Source organism: Schistocerca nitens, chromosome 2 (assembly GCF_023898315.1).
Source record: "Schistocerca nitens isolate TAMUIC-IGC-003100 chromosome 2, iqSchNite1.1, whole genome shotgun sequence".
Classification (NCBI taxonomy): Eukaryota; Metazoa; Arthropoda; class Insecta; order Orthoptera; family Acrididae; genus Schistocerca; species Schistocerca nitens.
The window spans coordinates 724,482,457-724,504,988 of NC_064615.1; the positions used below are offsets into that span (position 1 = coordinate 724,482,457).

Consider the following 22,532-nt stretch of genomic DNA (forward strand, 5'->3'; position numbering starts at 1 on the left):
GTAGGCCCACAGTGCTTTGTACAGTTTTACTGGGAGATGATGATGTAACACTGAATTGATGGTTCCCATGTAGAAGATGGGAGTGGTGGTATTCGTTAGACACATTGTTTTCTTGCAGTTGGCCTCCCAAATACACAGAAGAGCCAAAGAAACTGGTACACCTGCCTAATGTTGAGTATGACCACCGCAAGCATGCAGAAGTGCTGCAACACAACATGACATGGACTTGGCTGGTGTCTGAAGTAGCACCGGAAGGAATTGACACCACGAGTTCTGCAGAGCTGTCTGTAAATCTGTAAGAGTACGAGGGAGTGGAGATCTCTTCTGAACAGTACGTTGCAAGGCATCCCAGATATGTTCAATAATGTTCATGTTTGGGGAGTTTGGTGGCCAGTGGAAGTGTTTGTATTGAAAAGAGTGTTCCTGGAGCTGGTCTAGCAATTCTGGACATGTGGCTGTCGCGTTGTTCTGCTGTAATTGCCCAAGTCAATCGCAGTGTACAATGGACATGAATGGATGCAGGTGATCAGACAGGATCTGTAAATGTCATCCGTCAGTGTCGTATCTAGATGTATCAGGGGTTCCATATCACTCCACCTGCACACGCCCCCACCATTACAAAGCCTGTACCGGCTTGGACAGTCCCCTGCTGACATGCATGGTCTATGGATCCATGAGGTTGTCTCCATACCTCTAAACATCCATCAGCTCGATACAATTTGAAATGAGACTTGTCCAACCAGGCAACATGTTTCCAGTCATCAATAGTCCAATGTCGTTGTTGATGGGCCCAGGCGAGTTGTAAAGCTTTGTGTCATGCAGTCATCAAGGGTACACGAGTGAGCCTTTGGCTCCGAAAGCCCATATCGATGATGTTTCGTTTAATGGTTCGCACGCTGACATTTGTTGGCCAGCATTGAAATCTGCTGCAATTTGTGGAAGGGTTCCACTTCTGTCACGCTGAACAATTCTCTTCGGTCGTCGTTGGTCCCGTTCTTGCAGGATCTTTTTCCGGCCGCAGCGATGTCGGCGATTTGATGTTTCACCAGATTCCTGATATGCACATTACACTCGTGAAATGGTCATATGGGACCCACTTCATCGTTATCTCAGAGATGCTGTATCCCATCACTCGTGCGTCTACAACAACACCACATTCATACTCAATCAACTCTTGATAACCTGCCATTGTAGTGGCAGTAACTGATCCAACAACTGCACCAGACACTTGTCATACAGGCATTGCACCATCTCTCTGTATTTGAATACACATGCCTATGCCAGTTTCTTTGGCACTTCAGTGTATAATAAACAATCAAAATAGGGGTTTAAACACTCGATCTTTGATGTGCTGGGTGGTGGTAGGTCTTTGATTAAAGTTTTGATTTTGGGGAAGCACTTTTCTTTCTGCGTGATCTTAATCGAATAGTAATTGGCCTATGCTGTCTCTCCTGTAGTGAACTCTGTGTATCTTCCTTCTGAATGAGTTTCCTTCTGAAGTGCATAATATAAACAGTGGTGCACTACAGTTGTCAGCAGAAAGTTAACCTACTTGTGTCTCTTGGAGGCTGTGGAGCCTGAATTGGGAAATCTTGAGGTGGTCAGAGTAGCTATTGAAAGGATATAGGTGCACTTGATGCGCGATAACTATTGGGGCAGAGCTTAGGATCTTGTAGTAGACATGGCAGTCCATTACACCAATGTCTGAGGTATGAATCAGCCAGGTTGTCTTCACATGGATAGTGGTTCCACCAAAATGCAGAGGTGGATGATGGTATTTCTGTAATGTTGTTGCACACAAACATTTTCCAAATCTTGGGATCTCACTCAATATGTCAGAGGGCTAGGACTGAATCGGTGCAGAACGTTGATCTTCAGAGCTCGGAAGTAGTGATCTCTCATGTTAATTCTCTTTACAGGTGTTGATCGGCTCTTTGTACAAACTAGTTAGGGACAGTTATATGTAAAAGTTATCTATAAGGCAGCATCAAATGCTCACTCTGAGGCTTCACAGACAACATGAATATGAGGACTCTCACCCTCTGTTGCTTGGATCCACTTCGGAATAATAATGTTAGATGGCTCAGACAAGGTTAACATACAGGTGTGCCATCTGACATCTATACTCTGAGGCAAGAGTTCTGTCCCTGCCTAGTCCAAGCAGCCGAGTGTCTTGGAATATAATTTTTCTTACAATAGGTATTGGTTACATTAATCTCATAGGTTTGTAGAGGCCTCTGGTGGCTTGTAATAAACAAATTTCTGTTGTTAAAATATTACATATTGATCTATTTTTGTTTCGAGGTATTTGTTGCTGACTCACTGAAAATCTATTATCTTCAGAATTCCACAACTCTCAAAGTACAATGATGTTTGTTTGTATACTCCCCCTGCTGCCTTCCAGGTTAGAAATAACTGTCTCAAATTAGTGACACACTTATACAGTGGCCATTGTGTTTGCATTTTTAGTGAAGACAACTTATAGTATTGTGAGACCAGGCTGCCTTATGTTCCAGCTCCTGCACTAAGGCCATCCATATACAGGGTGTCACATTTATCTTGACCTCCCTAAATAACTGTTTGTCCAGGTGCAAATTACAAAATGTTTCAAGCAAATGTCCTTTAGCCGTCAGGGGTCATCAATCAGCATGATTGCCTGTGTTGTGACTTTGTTTTTTACAAAGATATGAACAGCAGGATGACATTTTTAAATGGCACCCTGTATTTTTTATTTGGCAATTCATTTCCTCCCCTAAAGACCTATTCAAAAATGTATCACAGTGTACCATTCACTGAAACACAACGTTATTAATTACATAACACAACATTGAGCCCGTGCAGGATACCTTCATTTCAAAACACGATGTGCATGCAAGGCATTAGTGTTGATACCACATAAGCATTCTTGTTCTTAGCGGCACTTCATCCAGAAGAGTAGGAAGAATTCCTCTGAGGAAGTTGGCATACGCTCCGTCTAGGCTACCATTGATGAAATAAGGACCAATAATTGTAGTACCAAGCATCCCACACCAGTCGATTCATTGTCCTTCACCTTATGTTGATTTCTTCCTCAACTTTATTAGTGTTGATCTTATACTAGGAGAAACTGGTAAGGCTTCTACCATCAATGTATTGAATGAGCTGCAGAAAGCACTGAGTAATATCTGGAGTGACTGAAAAGCACATTAAATTTAATCTCATAAACCACCTGTCATCTCCCCCTTGGGTCCAGGGGTTAGAATAAGCCTGAGGTATTCCTGCCTGTCGTAAGAGGCGACTAAAAGGAGTCTCACATTTCGGCCTTTGTGATGGTCCCCTGTAAGGTTTGACCTCCATTTTTTAAAATTGTCCTGAAGGGTGAGCCAATTGGGGAAGGGCGCCTTACATGGTGCATTGTGTCCCTCATTCACTAAGACCTATCACATCCTTCGTTGCTGTGTATCTGCACTTCTGCTCATTCTCCAACTGTTGGGTGAGGTCACCCTCCTGGGTGCTTATTTTTCCATCAACTGTGCAGTATCTTTTTCTAAGCTGACGATGATAATGGACTTGTTTGCTTGGTTGTACCTGATAACCAGCATGGTAGCTGGTCCTCTATGGTGGGGTCACCATGTACCCTGTTGGTTGTAGCCCCCTGGCCACACAGGGATCACTCTGCTGATGCCTGCACCATTAACTCCCCACGTAAGCCGAGGAGTAGATGCCCATCAACCTGTGGCATCTGGTCTCCGGCAATGGCCATCCTGCCAGGTGGTGCCCGTGGGGAGGGCCCCTGGTCGGAGTGGGTGGCATCAGGGTGGATGACACACGATGAAGCGTAGTACATTATCTCTTGCTCGTGGTCAAACACCAGCAGTCTCTAAGCTTCACAGGCTCAATTCGATGCATGGAAGTATGACCCCAAATAGTTCCCCTCCCTGGCCACACCACAGGAGGAACATCAGGCTAAGGATGGCAGCAGCTCTTATTCACCCTGGTACCTTCTATGTTAGAGAACTGATAGGGAATCTTTCATGATGATGAAGCGTCAGTTTTCTGTAGAGCATTTAGAAGACAAGTTTGGGGAGGTGGAGGGCTTGTCCAAACTGCGCTTTTGGTCAGTCTTGATCAAAACAGCATCCTCTGCCCAGTCACGTGCGTTACTCACTTGTGACAGGTTGGGGGATGTTTCTGTAACCATCCCAATACTCCATGTGCCCCGCCTCCCATCTGTGTCAACTGTGGAGAGCACCATTCACCTTGCTTGCCAGACTGCGGGATTTTCCAGAAAGAAAGGAAAATCATGGAGTACAAGATCCTGGACCGACCGACCTACACTGAGGCTAAGAGGAATCTTGAATGCCTACATCCTGTACACATGACATCTCTTACACTACCGCTACAACAATTCTAGCCCCATCAGCTACGCCAACCCCAGTCACCTCTTGGAGCCAGAAGACTGAACCTGCCCCCTTCATGGTGGGGGGCACTTACCTCCCTGTTGCTCCTGCACCACCTACTTCAGGAGCAACCCCCCCCCCCCCCCCCCCAACCATTGGGGACGTTCGTCCTCACTTCTAAGCTGGAGAAGCGTACAACTTCTTTGGCTGCTCTCGCTAGGAAGGGGTCCCTTGGGTCACTCCCTTCCCAGGTTTCTGCTAGTGAGGAAGATGACACCCGCCAGTGGCTGAAGAGCCCAAAAGCAGCTGGCCGCAGGGCTTCACTCTTGTCCTCAGTCCTGGAGACTGGATCAGTGAAGTCCTCCCAGCCAGGGAAACCCAAGGAATAGCGAGAGAAATTCAAAAACAAGGTCCCCAAGACCAAGCGAATTCCAGTGGCACCCACACCACTCCTACCTCCAAGCTCTGTGTCTGCGGATGAGGTGGAGATTCTGGCATCCGCTGAGGACCTAGATCTCGCTGGACCCTCTGACAAAATGGATATAGACTGCTCAGGCAAAAAGTTGGTGGCAGCAGGTGACCCTGAGGCATAAACAGCCTCATTGAATGTTCCATGCCTTCCCAGTCTCATGATGACGTCATCCTCCAGTGGAATTGCGGCAGTTTTTTCCACCGCCTGGCTGAGCTATGGCAACTGTTAAGCTTTACACCTGCTTTCTGCATTGCACTCCAGGAAACCTGGTTCCCGGCAATGCGGACCCCTGCCCTCCGCGGCTATAAAGGATACTACAGGAATGGCAGCGACTATAATAGTGTGTCAGGTGGAGTTTGCGTTTATATCCTAAACTTAGTCTGTAGTAAACCTGTACCCCTTCAAACCTCTCTTGAAGCTGTGGCTATCAGAATAAGGACGACACAGGAAATAACTGTCTGTGATGTATATATTCCTCCAGATGGTGTAGTATCCCTGAATGTATTAAGTGCACTAATTGGTCGACTCCCTAAACCTTTCCTACTTTTGGGAGATTTTAATGCCCATAACCCCTTGTGGTGTGGCACCGTGCTTACTGACCAAGGCAGAGATATCGAAACTTTACTGTCTCAGTTCGACCTCTGCCTCTTAAATACTGAGGCCGCCACAAATTTCACTGTGGTTCGAGGTAGTTACTCGGCCATTGATTTATCAATTTGCAGCCCAGGACTTCTCCCATCTATTCTCTGGAGAGCACATGATGACCTGTGTGGTAGTGACCACTTTCCCATCTTCCTGTCACTGCCCCGGTGTCAAGCCCACAGACACCTGCCCAGATGGACTTTAAACAAGGCAGACTGGGAAACTTTCACCTCTGCTGTCATTGTTGAATCTCCCCCACACGGGAACATCAATGTGATGGTTGAGCAGGTGACTACAACAATCATTTCTGTGGCAGAAAACATGAGCCCTCGCTCTTTAGGGTGCCCCCAGTGAAAGACAGTCCCTTTGATGGTCGCTGGAAGTCGCTGAAGCAATTAAGGAGTGTCGGCGAGCTCTACAGCGGCGTAAGTGGCACCCTTCCCTGGAGCACCTCATAGCATTTAAATGGCTCCGTGCTCGTGTTCGCCAACTTATCAAATGACGGAAGCAGGAGTGTTGGGCAAGATGTGTCTCAACCATTGGGTGCCATACGTCACCTTCCAAAGTCTGGGCAAAGATCAAACGTCTTTTCGGGTACCAGACCCCAACAGGTGTTCCCGGTGTTAACATAAATGGCGTGTTATCTACCGACGCAAACGCGATTGCCAAACTTTTTTTTGCCTATAGTAGTGTTGGTTGTCCTTCTGTCATTCTTTTGGTTCTTCCTTTCTCTTGTTATTTTAAACCAACCACATGTCATCTCTTGTAGTGAACACGCGGATTCTTCCATGGAAATCAGTTCTACATTCTTGTTGATAATATACTCAATATTAAAATGTTGTAAGCACAGCTCAGGTCATTATTTCACAATAGTCTTATCCACTGTAGCAAAACACCTTTCAGTATTACGAAAATTGTTAGCAGCACTTAGTGGATTTCTGAGAGAGGCTGACTATTAGTCCTGGTCTTCAGGCATGTAAAAGACACTCTTCCTTTCGTTAATCTTTCTCGATCAATCTTGATTGCAAATCCTTTGAAGTCCCAGATGTTATGAACAGTGTTGTCATTGGAGACTTCAAAAGCTATATTAACGAGCTTAGTGTAGGTGTACTTCAACTCCTGAGTGGGTTCCACCAGAGTTGAGGGAACAATGGTAGAGACTGATTAGCAACGTGTCGTCCACTTTCTCCCAGCAATGGTCTCTTCTTGTTATCTAGCTCTGCTTACAACCACCCAATACCTTCATTTGTTCATTTCCTATCATTTCACATTTACCCAGTGCCATCCCTGCCACAGTGGACCCTTGTTCTATCTTTTGCACCAGCTCTGAAAAGTATCCCTTTACCTGCCTAAAACCCAGTCCCACATTCTGTACCTTAAATGATCAGGATTACCATAGGTTCTGGAAGTCAGGGAATTTCAAACATGTCAGGGATATTTTACTTTTTTTTTATTTTTTATTTTTTTTTTTTTTTGGGGGGGGGGGGACACTGGACAAATCTCATTTTTATCTCAGTAGGTGAAATGGTTTGTTTACTGAGGTGCCATACATAGTCACGGACTGGGTGCAGCTGAGCATTTGCACCGCTTCCCTGTTCCCTCATTACTACTACTTCTCTCCTTCCTACCACTCCCTTCGGCTTGCAGTCGGTGCTGCCACCACTTCTTGCCACTAGCCTAGCAGCCGCCAATGAGAGGCAAGGAGGCATGAGGAGTGGTTTGTCTGGATCTGATCCTCAGGAACTGCAGACGCAGCAGCCAAGATGGCAGTCATATGTGTGTGAGTGTGTGTGAATTATTGTGTGAATGTGTGTGTGCTCCCGTTTTCTGACAAAAGCTGTGGCTGAAAATTTAGTTGTGAGTGTGATTGTCTTTTCTACATGCCTGTCCGGGGCTCAGCAATCATCTTTACAGTGAGTTGCTACCTATTCTCATTATTATTGATTCCCAAAGTATTTGAACACATAATCTGTTGCATGGATTGATCACCATGGTCTCATTTCATCAGCATGCTATCTGTAGCTCTTGAATAGTTGGCCACACAAGTGTATTTCCAGGACGGGCCATTTCTGCAGGTATCTGTAATGGATTTGGTCTGCCGATCGGATCAGTCTCACCAATCCACTCGTAGGCCGGGTCTCTTTGCGTGTGGCATAATGCAGGGTATTTTCATGGTTTATCCGTGGACCCAGGAGTGTGGTACTCCTCAGCAGGTCAGAGGCCATGGGTAATGGATTTCATTGTTACAGTGTGGCATTTTATAGACATTGTATTTGTTCTAGTACACATCAGGCACTTCAGAAGTAGTTTATATGTTAAAAAGTATGGACAATAAGAAGAAGAAAATTGTGTCAGTCGCTGGCGGTTTGTACGCTATATACTCATATTTCTTGAAAGAAAAATCACAAAATACATGTAAAATAACATATGTACAACAGTGGGTAATAACAGATAATAACGAACATAGTAGAACCAACTCTTTATTGGCGGTCACCTACATTGTTGGTTTAAACAATTCTTCCCCACCGTATACACTTCTTTCAAGAGGCCTACTTTTTTCGAAGGTTGTTTCCGAAATCAGTGAAGGTATTTTAAATCTGTTTTGTGACTCCAAGGAAATGCGTATTTTTGGCACCAAATTTTATTTCCATAAAACATCAGTGGTCTTTATGAAACACACATGTCATTTGGCTTGCTTTCTCCATCTAAAAACAGTTCATTGGAAAAGATGTTGATGTTAGTACTATAGATTTTTGCTCACACCAGGAACAGCCATCTGCTTGCAAGTTTTTTCAGATGTTTCCTTGTTTGCACTATTGTTTCTTGTACCATAGTTGCAGACAGATTATCCACTTACATCTTAACTTACCCTTGAGATCTCAAAATTGGTAAGGGAAAATGCTAAAACTTGTCTGGAAATCAGGGAAATAATGGGGAATTTCACTTGGAGAAACTTGTGGCAACCCTGATGCCGCCTAAGCCATTGATCCCCCACCCCACCTGCTTATTCATAAAAATGCCTTTCTCTAAATCCTACCCCTCCATTCACAATGACCTTCACCTCTTCAGATTCGACCCACAAACCCTCAAAAACCTGGATCTGCAAAATCACATCTACATGAAACAGGCACCCCAGAACCACTTCTGCTCCCTCTGCAAGATACTGGTACTGTACAGTTCCCACTACATATATCACGTCTCTGAATCCCTTGCACTCCAGCACTTGAAAGAAATTTCCAGACACCATATGGTATGCAGCCTGCTGACATCGTACTGCCAACTTGGGGCACCACTATCCAATCTCTGTACTGCTCACAATGTTCCTCCTCATCAACCCTCCATAGTGCCCAGACCCTGCCTCTCTCATCTTTCCAATGTGGACATCCCCCCTAAACTCCCTTCCAGCATCACGCTAATCCAGGACACTGTTGTTAACCTTTCCACCAAAATCCTCAGCCCTACAGAAGTTTCAATTCTATCCAAAGGCCTCACCTTCAGCTCTACACCAAAGTTTAGGTGTTGGGCTTGTCAGATACCTACTCTCCTCCTTCCGATCTGTGCAGTGGAAACACTTCTTCACCACCAATACTTCCAATGAAAGCAAACCTAACCCCAACATTGAACACTGCCTGTGCCATTTCCACACCACTGTCCAATGGTGATCCTCTTGTCCCCGCTCCCCGTCCCCCTGCCCTCTCTCCCCACCCACCCACGCTCACTTCCTCACTCACAACCACCCTGTGACAAAGCAAGCTGGGGAATTTTTACTTTCAGTCTTGTTTTTTACATCTGTCTCCTTAAAATTCTTTTTTCCGTTTTTGAATTAATTACCATTAACACACGTAAGTATAATCTGCATTTTCATAAAAGAGAAAGGTTGGCCTTCAGTTCTAAAGAATATAACACCAGATATAATTTTGTGCTTCATTTTATGTATGTAATTGATTTTCTAATTTATTTAAACTATTCCTAGTTAGTATGTTTTGTTATCTGGTGAAATCAGTAATTGTTTTGTAACTTAAATTCTGTTGTTGCCTTATAAACAAATATAAATTCTGTACTGATTATAAACATTTGGAGATGCAACTAATAGTATCTTAAAGGATCTATTTGGCTCTATTTGAAAACATGTTAGCAAATCCAGCTCTTAATTAATTCCAAAGTAAGTGACAGTTTTCTCAAAAGTATTGTTTGTGTAACGATATCTGTTAATTTCATCATTTAAACAAATAATTCGGCCTACCTCTTGTAGTAGAAGAAACTGTTAAAAAGAACTAATTTTTCAATGTTTTCAGTTAATCGAATGAGTTAAGTTTTAATTGTGATTTCTGTAAATTTAACTTCAAACAATGTGTAGTTTCAGTACCTATTATTGTGAGGATATATAAGGGCTCGATTTTTTGTCCCAAGACAGTCAGTCCACGTCAGAGTTTCAGTGTTGGTTAGAACAACACTGCATCAAATTAACTGTGAAATAAGTGTAATACAATTAGGCTGTGTGGTAAAACAATGACAGTGTCTGTTCAAGCATACCGCAATATTCTGCAAGACTTGTGAACTGTGTGGTTAGGTCGTTACTGCTCATAGATGTACAACAGTAAACTATTGAAGCAATATGTGGATGTTCACTTGAAACCTGTTAATGAGACTTATCAAAAGTTAAACAATAGTGCACTGACCATATAACTGTATGTTATTCAGGGGTTGTGAACAGTTAAAGTTATAAACTGTGAAACACAAATGTGCACCTGTTGGCTTCATCATTTAAAGTAGTCCGTGTTTGACTTCCACCCCCCATTTTTCAGCCAGTATAGCAGCGCAGTACATCGACACCGAGGACAACAAACGAAGAAAAATAAAGCAGGCGATTGTCACATTCCCGCTGGTCACTTTCCAAGAATTCCTTACCTCCAACTTGGCCCCACCATCATTTCCCAGGTCCCATCCTAAGAACATCAGCACACCAGCTTTCCAGCAGAAGAATGGTCAGCCATGCATAATCACGAAACAGATCCTGACCTAATCATCCTCTAATCGTCCTATTTGCAGATGTCACCATTGTTATGAATCGCAGTGACTACCTGGCGGAAGGCTTCTGCCTTCACGTATGAACTCTGCCTGAGTGATAACATCCCAAAAATGCAGTATAACTTCAAATTCTTGTTTAAAGCCTTAGGCTCTTCCCAGAACCTCTCCTCTGAATCCATTTCCCTCATCACCCTTATGACAACTGCATCTGGGCAGAGGGCACATTTCTCAGATGCTAGTGTGAAGCCACAGTCATACCCATACCCAAGACACATAAGGACAAACACCTTCGTCCTAGCTACCGCTCCATCTCTCTCTCACTACGTGTGTTTGCTAGGTTATGGAACGTATTTTTCATGCCCGGCTGGTATGGTGGCTTGAGTCTCGCAATTTACTAACCACGGAGCACTGTGAATTTCGAGTACGCAGTTTTGCAGTTTACCATCTTGTCACTTTATCCACCCATGTCCTGAATGGTTTTCTGTGGAAATATCAGACTGTGGCCATGTTTTTCGATTTGGAGGAGGCCTACGACACCTGCTGGAGAACTGGTATCCTCCATACTCTTTATACGTGGGGCTTCCGTGGCCGCCTGCCCCGTTTCCTTGAGGAATTTTTAAAAGGCTGAGTTTTCAAGGCGTGTGTGTGTTCTGCCTTGTCAAACACCTTTTTCCAGGAAAATGATGCGCTTCAGGGTTCCATCCTGAGCGTCATCCTCTTCGCTATTACCACTAAACCTATAATAGCCTGTCTCCTGTTGGGCATCTCCGACTCCCTTTTTGTTGACGATTTTGCCATCTATTACAATTCTCCACAGACCTGTCGCATTGACGGACTTCTTCGGTGATGTCTCGATTGCCTTTACTCATGGAGCATTGACAATGGCTCTCGTTTTTCCACTGACAAAACAGTTTTTATGAATTCCTGACGGCACAGTTGGTTTCTCCTACCATCTTTACATCTTGAGCGTGTTGCTCTTCCTTTCATTGAAACTACGAAATTCCTGGGGCTCATGCTCGATAGGAAGCTCTCTTGGTCCTCCCATCTAAGTGTCCTCAGTGGTACTTACTGGGGTGCAGATTGAACCACCCTCCTCCATTTGTACCGGTCCCTTGTCCGTTCGAAACTAGACTATGGGTGCTTTGTTTATTCATCTGCATGTCTGTCCCACTTATACCGCCTCAACACTATCCACCATCATGATATCTGTTTGGCCACTGGCACATTTTACACTAGCCTGGCTGAGAGTCTGTTTGCTGAAGCAGCTGAACTACCACTGTCCTTCTGCCGTGAAGTGCTCCTTAGTGGGTATGCATGCCGTTTGTCTGCCATGCTTGGCCATCTATCCTATGCCGCCTCCTTTGATGACTCCTTTGATTGCCAGTATGGGGTGTGTCCCTCTTCTGTTACCTCCCGTCTCCTCCCCTCCACCAGTCGAGTTACAACTCTTTTTGTATTTATGTGTCAAACATGGCTCCCTGTCCTTGCTGTTGTCATTCCTTTTCTGTGCTGCATGTCTTGTCCTCCTCCTGTTCATTCTCCCCTTCCTTGGAGAACACGTTTTGTGTGAAATTGGGAAACCGAAACTTACGAAAGTATTGGAAGGCTTACGTAGGTTTCATTATTCTCTCTCTCTCTCTCTCTCTCTCTCTCTCTCCACTTTCTTTTTCTCACTTCTCCTGCCCTCCTCTACCTTGGCATTTGAGATATCCTGTTTTGTCTTTCTTCCTCACTTCTCCTGTCCCTCCTCTACCTTGGCATTTGAGATCTCCTGTTTTGTCTTTCTTCCTCTGTGTGCCTGAAGGCCGGCTCATGTGGTTGACTCGTAAATAATCACTGGGTAACGCATAACTCCCAGCACCCAGGTTGACAGGGAGGGCTTGCGCTTCCCCCCCTGATAAAGTCCAGGTCCAGGGGGAAGTGATTTCCGTAGCTGTTACCTATCCAATTGCCGAGTGGTCCACACGTCTGGAGTTCGGGAGGTGTGACCTAACGTGTGAACAGTTACCTAAGGCAGGTGTGATCACCTTTGTGGGGGTTCCCAGAAGGAAGAAGCAACTGTGGGGGATTCACCTGTGATGAGTACATCAAATTCATTGACACAGCTTCCATGTAAGAAATGGAAATGGAGTGAGGCCAAAGTCATAATGAATCTTCCAGTTGAACTCTGCTACCTCATGGCATCACGCCTAGGAAGAGGTCAAACTTTTCTTCAGTGAACCCGTTTATCATTTAGAAAGGTGTGGACACAATTGTAGGCTCACTTAAGTCCTAAATTTGCTTACACAATGGAATTTTGCTCGTAGGGACATAATGCCTTTAAAGCACAAAAAACTGCTTAAGGTTACGCTCTTCCACAGATACTCTGTTCTTGTCGAGAATCATCAAACACGGAATTCTTCATGTGGTGTCACATACTCTCAGCTGCCTTGATGGTATGACTGCGCGAGATAGACAACATTATCTCTCCAATAAAGGCATAACCACAGCCCAATGTGTTACGTAGAGGGTTGATGGAGAATTCGTGTCTACCTGCATCCTTTTCTTAACGTGTGATCGAGTGGAGCTCCCTTCGAAGATAAAGGTGGGCTATGAAGTGATTTCCAGACTCTACATACCAAACTCAATGTATTGCTACCAATGTCAGCATTATAACCATACTCAGATGTCCTGTAAAAATGCAGCCAAATGTGTAACTCGTGGCAAGGATGTTCATGAGGGAGATTGCCCCCACCTTATCGTCCCTGCTGAATCAACTGCAATAGCAACCATACTGCTTCATCTCATGAATGTCCCATGTGCCTCTACAAGCCAACTGGTCAGAGATTTGGATGAAGAAAAAGGCACCCCTCAGTGTTTCCCACAAAATGTCAGCTAACCAAAAGCCTTGTTTACCACTAACCAGCAGTTACATTTCCATTGTTGTTATGTCACAGCCCATGAAAGATTAATTACACAGATCTGCAACTTCCATTTCAGTGCTACGGTTGTGAAATCACCTACTAATAAGGTGACAGCCTCACCTCCATCCACTACAGTTGTTAAAGACACCAAAAATCGTTTGTCCTCACTGGTGAAGGCGCCTGTGACGCAATCAGAACGACAGAAATGTAGAAAGTAAGACTTCAGAGACAACTTTTTTGCACCTCAAGTCAGCAAATGTCTGGGTCCATGTCTGACAAATGCAAAGGTACCAAGAAGGTGAACAGACACAAATGTTCTTCCCCTTCTCCAGCTCGGAGATCCTCTGCAACAGTGAATCCGTGTGACACCTCTGTCCAACCGACCTCCATTTTATCGGTGTGAATCATTAACAGATTCTCCACCCTGGAGTCAGCTGACTGGGCTGCTGTAGCAATCACAATGCCCAGTTGTTTTATGCCTCTCAGAAATGAAATTACACCCTCAAGACTGCTTTGTCCTCTTAAACTTCATTCCAGTATGTTTCCATCCTGCTTTTAAGGAAGGGACTCCAGCTCACATGGGGGTTATGATGCCCATTTGGGATGTCTCCATAGCCAAACTATTTCATTGAACACCCTACTACAAGCTGTTGCTGTCCGTTTCTCTCTCTCTCTCCCTCTCTCTCTCTCTCTCTCTCTCTCTCTCTCTCTCTCTCTTCCCCCCCCCCACTCCCTCCCTCCCTCCCTCCCTCCCCCCCCCCTCCCTCCCAATTATACCTTTTTTCTTTGTAATGAATATAATAGGGAAACATTCCACGCGGGAAAAATATATTTAAAAACAAAGATGATGTGACTTACCATACGAAAGCGCTGGCAGGTCGATAGAAACACAAACAAACAAACACATACATACACACAAAATTCTAGCTTTCGCAACCAATGGTTGCTTCGTCAGGAAAGAGGGAAGGAGAGGGAAAGACGAAAGGATGTGGGTTTTAAGGGAGAGGGTAAGGAGTCATTCCAATACCGGGAGCGGAAAGACTTACCTTAGGGGGAAAAAAGGACAGGTATACACTCGCGTGTGCACACACACACATATCCATCCGCACATACACAGACACAAGCAGACATTCTGCTTGTGTCTGTGTATGTGCGGATGGATATGTGTGTGTGTGCGCGAGTGTATACCTGTCCTTTTTTCCCCCTAAGGTAAGTCTTTCCGCTCCCGGGATTGGAATGACTCCTTACCCTCTCCCTTAAAACCCACATCATTTCGTCTTTCCCTCTCCTTCCCTCTTTCCTGACCAAGCAACCATTGGTTGCGAAAGCTAGAATTTTGTGTGTATGTACGTGTTTGATGTGTTTCTTTTTTCTTTGTAATATTGACATACCCCAGTCATCCAGTCTTGCCAGCGCAGATGTACTGTAGATTACCACTCAACACCCTCAACTGTGATTAATTCGCCTACCATTCCATTTGGCGCTGTCAGAGGACCTGCCCAAGTAACTCTCTCCTGGCAGATATTCTCATTTAGCTTACTTTCATTTCTCTCAACACTGGCGAATCTATTCCCCCCCCCCTCAGCCCCCCCCCCTCAGCCCCCCCCCCCCCCCCCCCCAGATTCCACACACACTTTCTTGCACCTGGATCTCTTGTTCTGCAATGCACAGTTTGGCAATCTAAAATAAACAGGAATTCTGCAGCAGTGATAATCAGGTAGAGTACCTTACAAATGTTATTCTTACTGCCACAGAATATTCCACCCCCCCGAACTTCTTTGCTACTGTGATGTGTTCCAGTCCCCTGATGGACTGAGGAATGGTGCAACATGGTTTGCGAATGGAGACGTGCTCTCCATGTCTTTGAAAGCCATCACATTATCAGAGATAGCAGAAAGCTAGTTGGATGTCTTTTAGTAATTCTTTTGACCATGTTACTCAGTTGGCTGTTGTTTGGAGTAACCTATGTCAGATTTCTGGAAATGAGGTAAAGCTCCAGATTCCTGGCGTGGGTACATCTCCCCATTCATGGTGTAACTGTAGTGTACCATGTCATTATGGATCCTATTAATATTTCCAAAATCTTAGGTTGATACCTTGAAGAGATCTTGATCTCCGCGCATTCCCATTCCACCTTTGTACCTTGGAAACGAGCAGAGGCGGTTTGGGAGGTATCTTTCCCCTCTCAGAATTGCAAATGCTACAATACTGTTTTTACTATGAGGCAGCTTGAATGTTCTCTAACCTCGTCATAATTTTCCGCATCAATACCAGACAATTTTCACATTCAGATGTAGCAGCACCTTTCTCTTGACGACAAGCTCTTTCTCCATTGTACGTATAATTGCACCTGTATGGACAATGTGTTTCCCAGATGTTAGTGTGAAGCCACTGTAATTCCTATACCCAAGCCTGGTAAGGACAAATATCTTCACCCAGCTACTGCCCAATTTCCCTCACCAGCAGTGTCTGCAAGGTAATGGAATGCATGATCAGTGGTCAGCTGGTATGGTGGCTTGAGTCTTGGAATTTGCTAGCAAATGCACAATGTGGATTTCACAAGTACCACTCTACAGTTGATCACCTCATTACTCTGTCAGTCCACAGTATGAACTATTTTCTGTGGAAATGCCAGACTGTAGCTGTGCTTTTTGATTTAGTGAAGGCTCATTATACCTGCTGGAGGATGGGCATTGACCGTACAATGCATATGTGTGACTTCTGATGCTGCTTGCCCCATTTTGTCCAGGAGTTTTTAAAAGACTGGGTTGTCAGAGTAGGTGTGGATTCAGCTATATCAAACACTTTTATTCAAGAGAATTGGGTGTCTCAGGGCTCTGTGCTGAGCGTAGCCTTATTTGCCGTAGCAATTGTCCTTATCAGGGACTGCCTTCTGCCAGGCATCTCAGGCTCTTTTCGTCAATGACTTTGCGATCTACTGCAGCTCTCGTTGGATGTGTTTACTTGAGCGATGACTTACGTGATGTCTTGACCATCTTTACCCTTGGAGCATCGACAATGGCTTGTACTTTTCCACTGAAAAAACTTCCTGTCTGGACCTCTGGCAGCGTAAGGAGTTTCTTCCACTGCCCTTACATCTTGGTTCAGTTGCTCTTTCATTTGTCAAAACCACAAGATTCATGTGGCTCACGCTAGATAGGAAACTTTGAAGGGACTCCCACGTGTTTTATCTGGCAGCACACTGTACCCAATCTCAAAACATCCTACGTGTTGTAAACGGTGCTTCATGGGGAGCGGATTGGAAAATCCATCTCCGCTTATACCAGTCCCATGTCTGATCAAAAAATGGACTATAGTTGTCTCATTTACTCATCTGCATGACCACCATTTTACCCCGTCTCAACATAATCGATCATTGAGGCATACATTTGGCCTTTGGAGCTTTCTACATTAGCCCAGTTATGAGTATGCAGACACTACTGAACTACCACTGTCATACTGGCATGATGTTCTTGTCAACAGATATGCGTGCCACCTGTCCTCCGTGCCCAACCATCCATCCTGTTTGTCCTTTTTTGATGACTCCCTTGACTGTCAATAACAGGTAAGCGCAACTTCTGTGTTTCCTTCTGGAGTTTGCTTTCAAATACTGCTTCAGCAGCTTAACCTTAAGTTACCTGCCATGTTCCAGGTGGGTGAGAATCCTTCACTGTCTTTGCTTCATGCTGAGGTCCATGTTCATCTTGAACTTAGTTCATTACCCAAGGACACAACTCTAATAGATTCGACCTATTGTTATGTTTCTTGAACTTTTCACACAACTTGAAGACGACACCTTTGTCTACACTGGTGGCTCTAAGACTGGCTGTGCTGTCAGGTGCACCTTTGACATTGGTAACACATATTTTAGATATCGTCTTCTAGACCAATGCTCAATTTTTATTGCAGAACTTAATGCTCTCTTATCAAGTCACCCAGTACGTCTGACGACACAGGCGTCTCAGTTGGGTATTATGTTCAGATTTATTTAGTGCCCTCCAGAGCTTCTGTGTACTGTACACATACCACCCTTTAGTACAATGAATCCATGAATGCCTCCACTCGTTCAGTGATGATGGAGAAACATGATGTTCATGTTGGTCCCTGGTCCCGCCAGAGTGTCGGGGAAGGAAGTTGGCGAGGCTGCAGTTCGACTACCTTGGGTATATCTGATGGCACAGGCCTCTCAATTGGGTATTATGTTCCAATTTACTTAGTGCCCTCCAGATCCTCTGTGCACTATACACATACCACCCCTTAGTGCAACGAATCCATGAATGCCTTCACTCGCTCATTGATGATGGAGCCAACAAGATGTTTGTGTGGGTTCCTGGTCACGTCAGAGTGTTGGGCAATGAAGCTATCAATGCTTCTACCAAGGCTGCAGTTAGACTATCTTGGCCTTTTAGCTGTTCTGTCCCTTCAGATGATCTGTGTGTTGCCACAATGTTGAAACATTTTGTCCCTCTGTCATGAGCACTGGTATTATCTATGTGGCAACTAACTCAGGGAAATTAAAAATCTCCCAATAGCTTGGACGACTTCCTCTCAACCCTCTCGTTATGAGGAGACACTTTTAGCTTGGCTGCACATTGGGGACTGTCGCTTCAGTCACCATCATTTGCCAAGTGGAGACCCTGCACCACTCTGTGTTTACTGCAACAACCAATGGTAGTGCACAGTTTTCTGACCCAATGCCAATTTTATAACCGTGTATATTTTAATGTATGTTTGCCATTATCAGATATTTTAGCAGATGCAGCACAAGCTGTAGATTGTGTTGACTTTTATTTGTCATAGTAATACAGCAAAGGACATTTAATTTTCAACAATTTGAGCATCCCTCTCAAAGGGGAACGGATTGTTTTTAGTATCCCTCTACTCAATTCGATTAGGCTCTGAGTATTATTGATTTCAACTTCATCCGGTAATTGACATTTTTAAGCTATGACATGGGAGCTTATGATCTCAGCTGTTTTGCACCCTAAACAATAACAACAACAACCATCACCAACTCCTCTGCTTCTGCCACAGCCTGGTGATGCCGTGCTTGTCAGCCCTGCCCTGCCATTCCTAGTCCCTGCATACTCCACCAGGTGGCACTGATTCTTTTCCCCCCACCTGTACCCTGCTATCCCTCCCCCTTCCCTGCCCCCACCCCAGATTGTTGCTACCATTCAATACATTTCTGTTACAGTCTGGCCAGAGGTAGCGCTCGTGTGTGTAAGGTATGCTTGCCTCCCTGAACGTGTGCACGTTTCTCTTTTGTAAAGGTGGTTTTGGCCAAGAGCCCATAGGTAACAATCTTATCATGATGCCTGTCTGCAACTCTACATGTCACTGTTGCAGTGAGTAGCAATCTACACTTTTTTATAATATTGTTGATATTCCAACACAGACTTTCCATCATTTGATTTTGCTTAGTGTACAATCAGTTGTCTGTCAAGATGGCAATTAGATACTATAAAGTTAGCTCTTTCTTTCTTTCTTTTCCAGCAATATGTCATCATGTACGGCATTGTCCACTGATGATTTAAGTTATTGGAAATTGTATGATTGCATTCAAACATGCCATACGCAAAATCTTCTCTGGGATGGCCTCAGATCGGGACATCCAGTGGATAAATGACCATTTTATTTCACCATTACTCCCTGTGCTTGATAAAATCAAGATTCCTTGCACTTCTGTAGTCATATGTTCATTTAGTTTGACCACCATATAATTGTATTTAATGTTGGTAGTGATGTGGACCAGAACAAATTGGCTTTCTAGGCAGTGGAATGGTAATACAGCATTGTTGTGCAGAAATCATGGCGAAATTGTTCCAGTGAGGCTGATTGCAATATTTGCCATAGCCACAGTGGTGTTTGTGATGTTCCGCTTAGTTGATATGATGTGTTTATCATGTATGAATTTTATCCAAGGAAACTGTCGCAAAAACTTAATCTGTTGCATTACTTGCTCTTGATCGTGATAAGGTTTCGAGATTGTTAGGTTTGCAAAAGTACTTTGTTGTGGGAATTAAAATTGATGTTCACAACCAAAGAAGGAAAAGTACTAAGTTTTTCATTGTGTTTAGCACTGATGTAATTACTGTCATCATGTAAACCAAAAAATGTTGTCCTAGCTTTACTCTCAATTGCATGCATTTAACTTGCTAAAGACAATATTTATTTTCTCTCCTTTGTCTTGTCCAGGAGCTGATCTAGTCATTACTGCTTTAATTCGGCATTCATTGCTTTTTGTCCATCAGGTAGCTCCGAAAAGTGCTACACTGAAAGATTTAAAAAAAAATGTATCACGCTAGCATTACTGTCATAATTTGTTTTTATTTCCAGAGTGACAGACATATCGAATAGCGCCTTCCTCAAAAATCTTAAGACGCTGTGGGCAGAATGTGGGTTTAATGCAGAGGATGTTGCAAAGCGTGGTGATGAGGTTAAGAAAGAAATTGAGGTAATAAAACAATTTTTTAACTCCTTGCAGGCAGTTTATTTTATAAGCCTATCTGTTTTTCTGTTACTTTATTATTTTAATTATTTTAATGTATTATTATTGTTATTAATGTTCAGGTTACAAACTTAGAATGTACCACATCTACACTTCTACTCTGCTAGTAACTCTACAGCGGGTGGTGGAGACTACTTTGTGCACCACTGTTGCTTCCCCCTTTTCCTCTTTCAGTTGCAAATGGTTTGCGGAAAGAACGATTGCTGGTAGGCCCCTGTGTGGGTGGGAATCTCTCTAATTTTATGTTTGTAAACTTTTCACGTGTTATTTGACAGTAGGCTACACTGTGATGAAGTGTGTCAAATGCCTTCTGGAGGCCAAGGGTACATTGCCTCAACCTGGAGGCCATTTTCTACTGCTTTCTGTGTCTTCAAGATGAACAGAGCATGCTGAGTTCCACTCAACCGCCGTTTTCTGAACCCTTGTTAATTCCTACAGAGGAGACAATCTGTCTCCAGAAATGTCATACTACCTGAGCATAAGACATGTTGCAAAATTCTACAGCAGACCCAGATGAGAGAGATATAGAACTATAGTTTGTTTTCATGTTTGTTTAGTGACACTTCTCGAAAACAGGAATGACCTGTACTTCTTTCCAATCACTAGGAATGCTTTGCTCTTCCAGAGACCTATTGTATATTGCTGCTGGAAGAGGGGAAAGTTCTTTTGAGTACTCTGTAGAATCGTGTTGGTATCCTGTCACGTCCAGTGGCTTTTCCTCCATTGAGCAATTTCAGTCACTTTCCTATTCCGTAGATGGAGGACAATGGTTCAAATCCCTGTCCAGCTATCCTCATTTAGTTTTTCTGTGATTTCCCTAAATCATATGTGGCAAATACCGGGATTTTTCCATTGAAAGGGCATGGTCGATTACCTTCCCCCAGCCTTCCTTCACCAGAGCTTGTGCTTCATCTCCAATGGCATTGTTGTTGACAGGACATTAAACATTAATCTTCCTTCCTTACTTCTTCCCATCACATAAACACTCATTTTGATATGTCGTTTTGTCATTCATGGGACAATTTAAAATGCGATTTTTCTCTGTGAAACAGTTTTGGAGAAAAAGTTTACTGTTTTGTCCTTTTCTCTGTCTTCCTTTCTTCAATGCCATTATGGTCACAGTGTGTCAGGATGGTTCACTTTGATTCGTTTACTGATTTAACAAGACCAAAACTTCTTAGGATTTTGTGTCAAGTCAAAAAATTTTACTTTCGAATTCTTTGAACACTTCATACACGGCTCTCCTTATGATATTTTTGACTTAATTTAGTTTTTGTTTGTCTGTGAGGCTTTGACTGTTATAAAATTTACAGTAAAGCTCTCTTTACTTTTGTAGCAACTCCAATAGTGTGAGGGTTTGAGATGACAAAGTGCAACTTTTTGCAGTTAGGCTCCAGTGCTGATTTGGAGACAACCCTGCAAACTCTCAAAAAACTCTTCTTATGCTGTTTCCAAGCTACTGAAAGAAAGTCCATATACTGAATGACGACTTTCTTTATTGTACATGTATCAATCTTTGAATATCACATTATTCCTTAAGAAAATCAAGATTTTCTCAAAAATCAATTGTGTACCAACTGAAATGTGTGGCATTGTATCTTCCTTCTATTATTTGATTGATGAGAACCTCCTTGGCAAAGAATTTCTCCAGAAGGGTTCCATGGTGTGGCGCACGGCATTGCAAACTCTGAAGAAGCACTGTTTATGATGCAAGAACATCGTAAGGAGACCCCACGTCGCCACACGATGCTTCAGGAGTACCTCAAACATACAAACTCCAACCAAATGAAAACAGTGTCACACTAATTATAAGCTGCATCTTCATGCCTAGTTCAGAATATCCAAAGCCATTTGACGTAACAGAACTGGACAATCACATAAATTTTCTGTGTGATTTTAATTTTTTAAGAGACTAAATGTTAATATATGTTGAAGCTTAGTGTACTATAGTAAAAAGAGTATCATTTCTTATTATAGAATGAAAAACAAAGCAGTAACTCACTTAATACAACAAATTTATAAACAATCACATATAAGATGGAACGGGACTCAGAAAAATGAGTAATGCCATCCTTCTGAATGTTGGATGGAATTCTGTGAAAACAAATTATTGATAGTGGCAATTTTTATTAGTGATGCGTCAGGGATCGGGTGTGCAAGTCACATAAATGCAATAGATCAAATGACTAATACGAGATCTGTCTAGAAGTATTCGACTTCTGATTTTCCTGCCCAAAATAGAGACGATAGTGTGGCGCTACTGTACACAGTAAAGGAAGAGACCTTTATGCGCATGTGTGAATTTTGTCCCTGCCTTCCAGCGGGTCAGTTGCTGCCTGTTGGTCGCTGAGTGAAGTGTTAAACAACGTGTTTGTTGGATTACCGATTCTCTCAAGATGACTGAAAGTGTTGAGCAAAGATACTGCATCAAATTTTGTCAGAAGCTTGGCGATTCTCAAAGCGAAACAATTCGTAAGATTCAGCAGGTGTTTGGAGAAGATGGGATGGTTGTAACACAAATTAAGGAGTGGTTCAACTGATTCAAAAAAAGGCTACACATCGGCGGAGAGTGACCAGCGTTCTCGCAGGCTCCAAAC

General features: G+C 43.6%; 1 protein-coding gene across 2 annotated transcripts in view; it reads left to right on the forward strand.

The window, feature by feature from the left end:
- The window catches only part of LOC126236917 (protein regulator of cytokinesis 1-like), a 231,708-nt gene that overhangs the window by 16,323 nt on the left and 192,853 nt on the right, over positions 1 to 22,532 (forward strand). For both annotated transcript variants that reach the window (XM_049946571.1, XM_049946572.1), the window contains exon 2: positions 19,764 to 19,881. In XM_049946571.1, the coding sequence (XP_049802528.1) occupies positions 19,764 to 19,881 (118 nt within the window). The remainder of the gene's footprint in view (positions 1 to 19,763; positions 19,882 to 22,532) is intronic.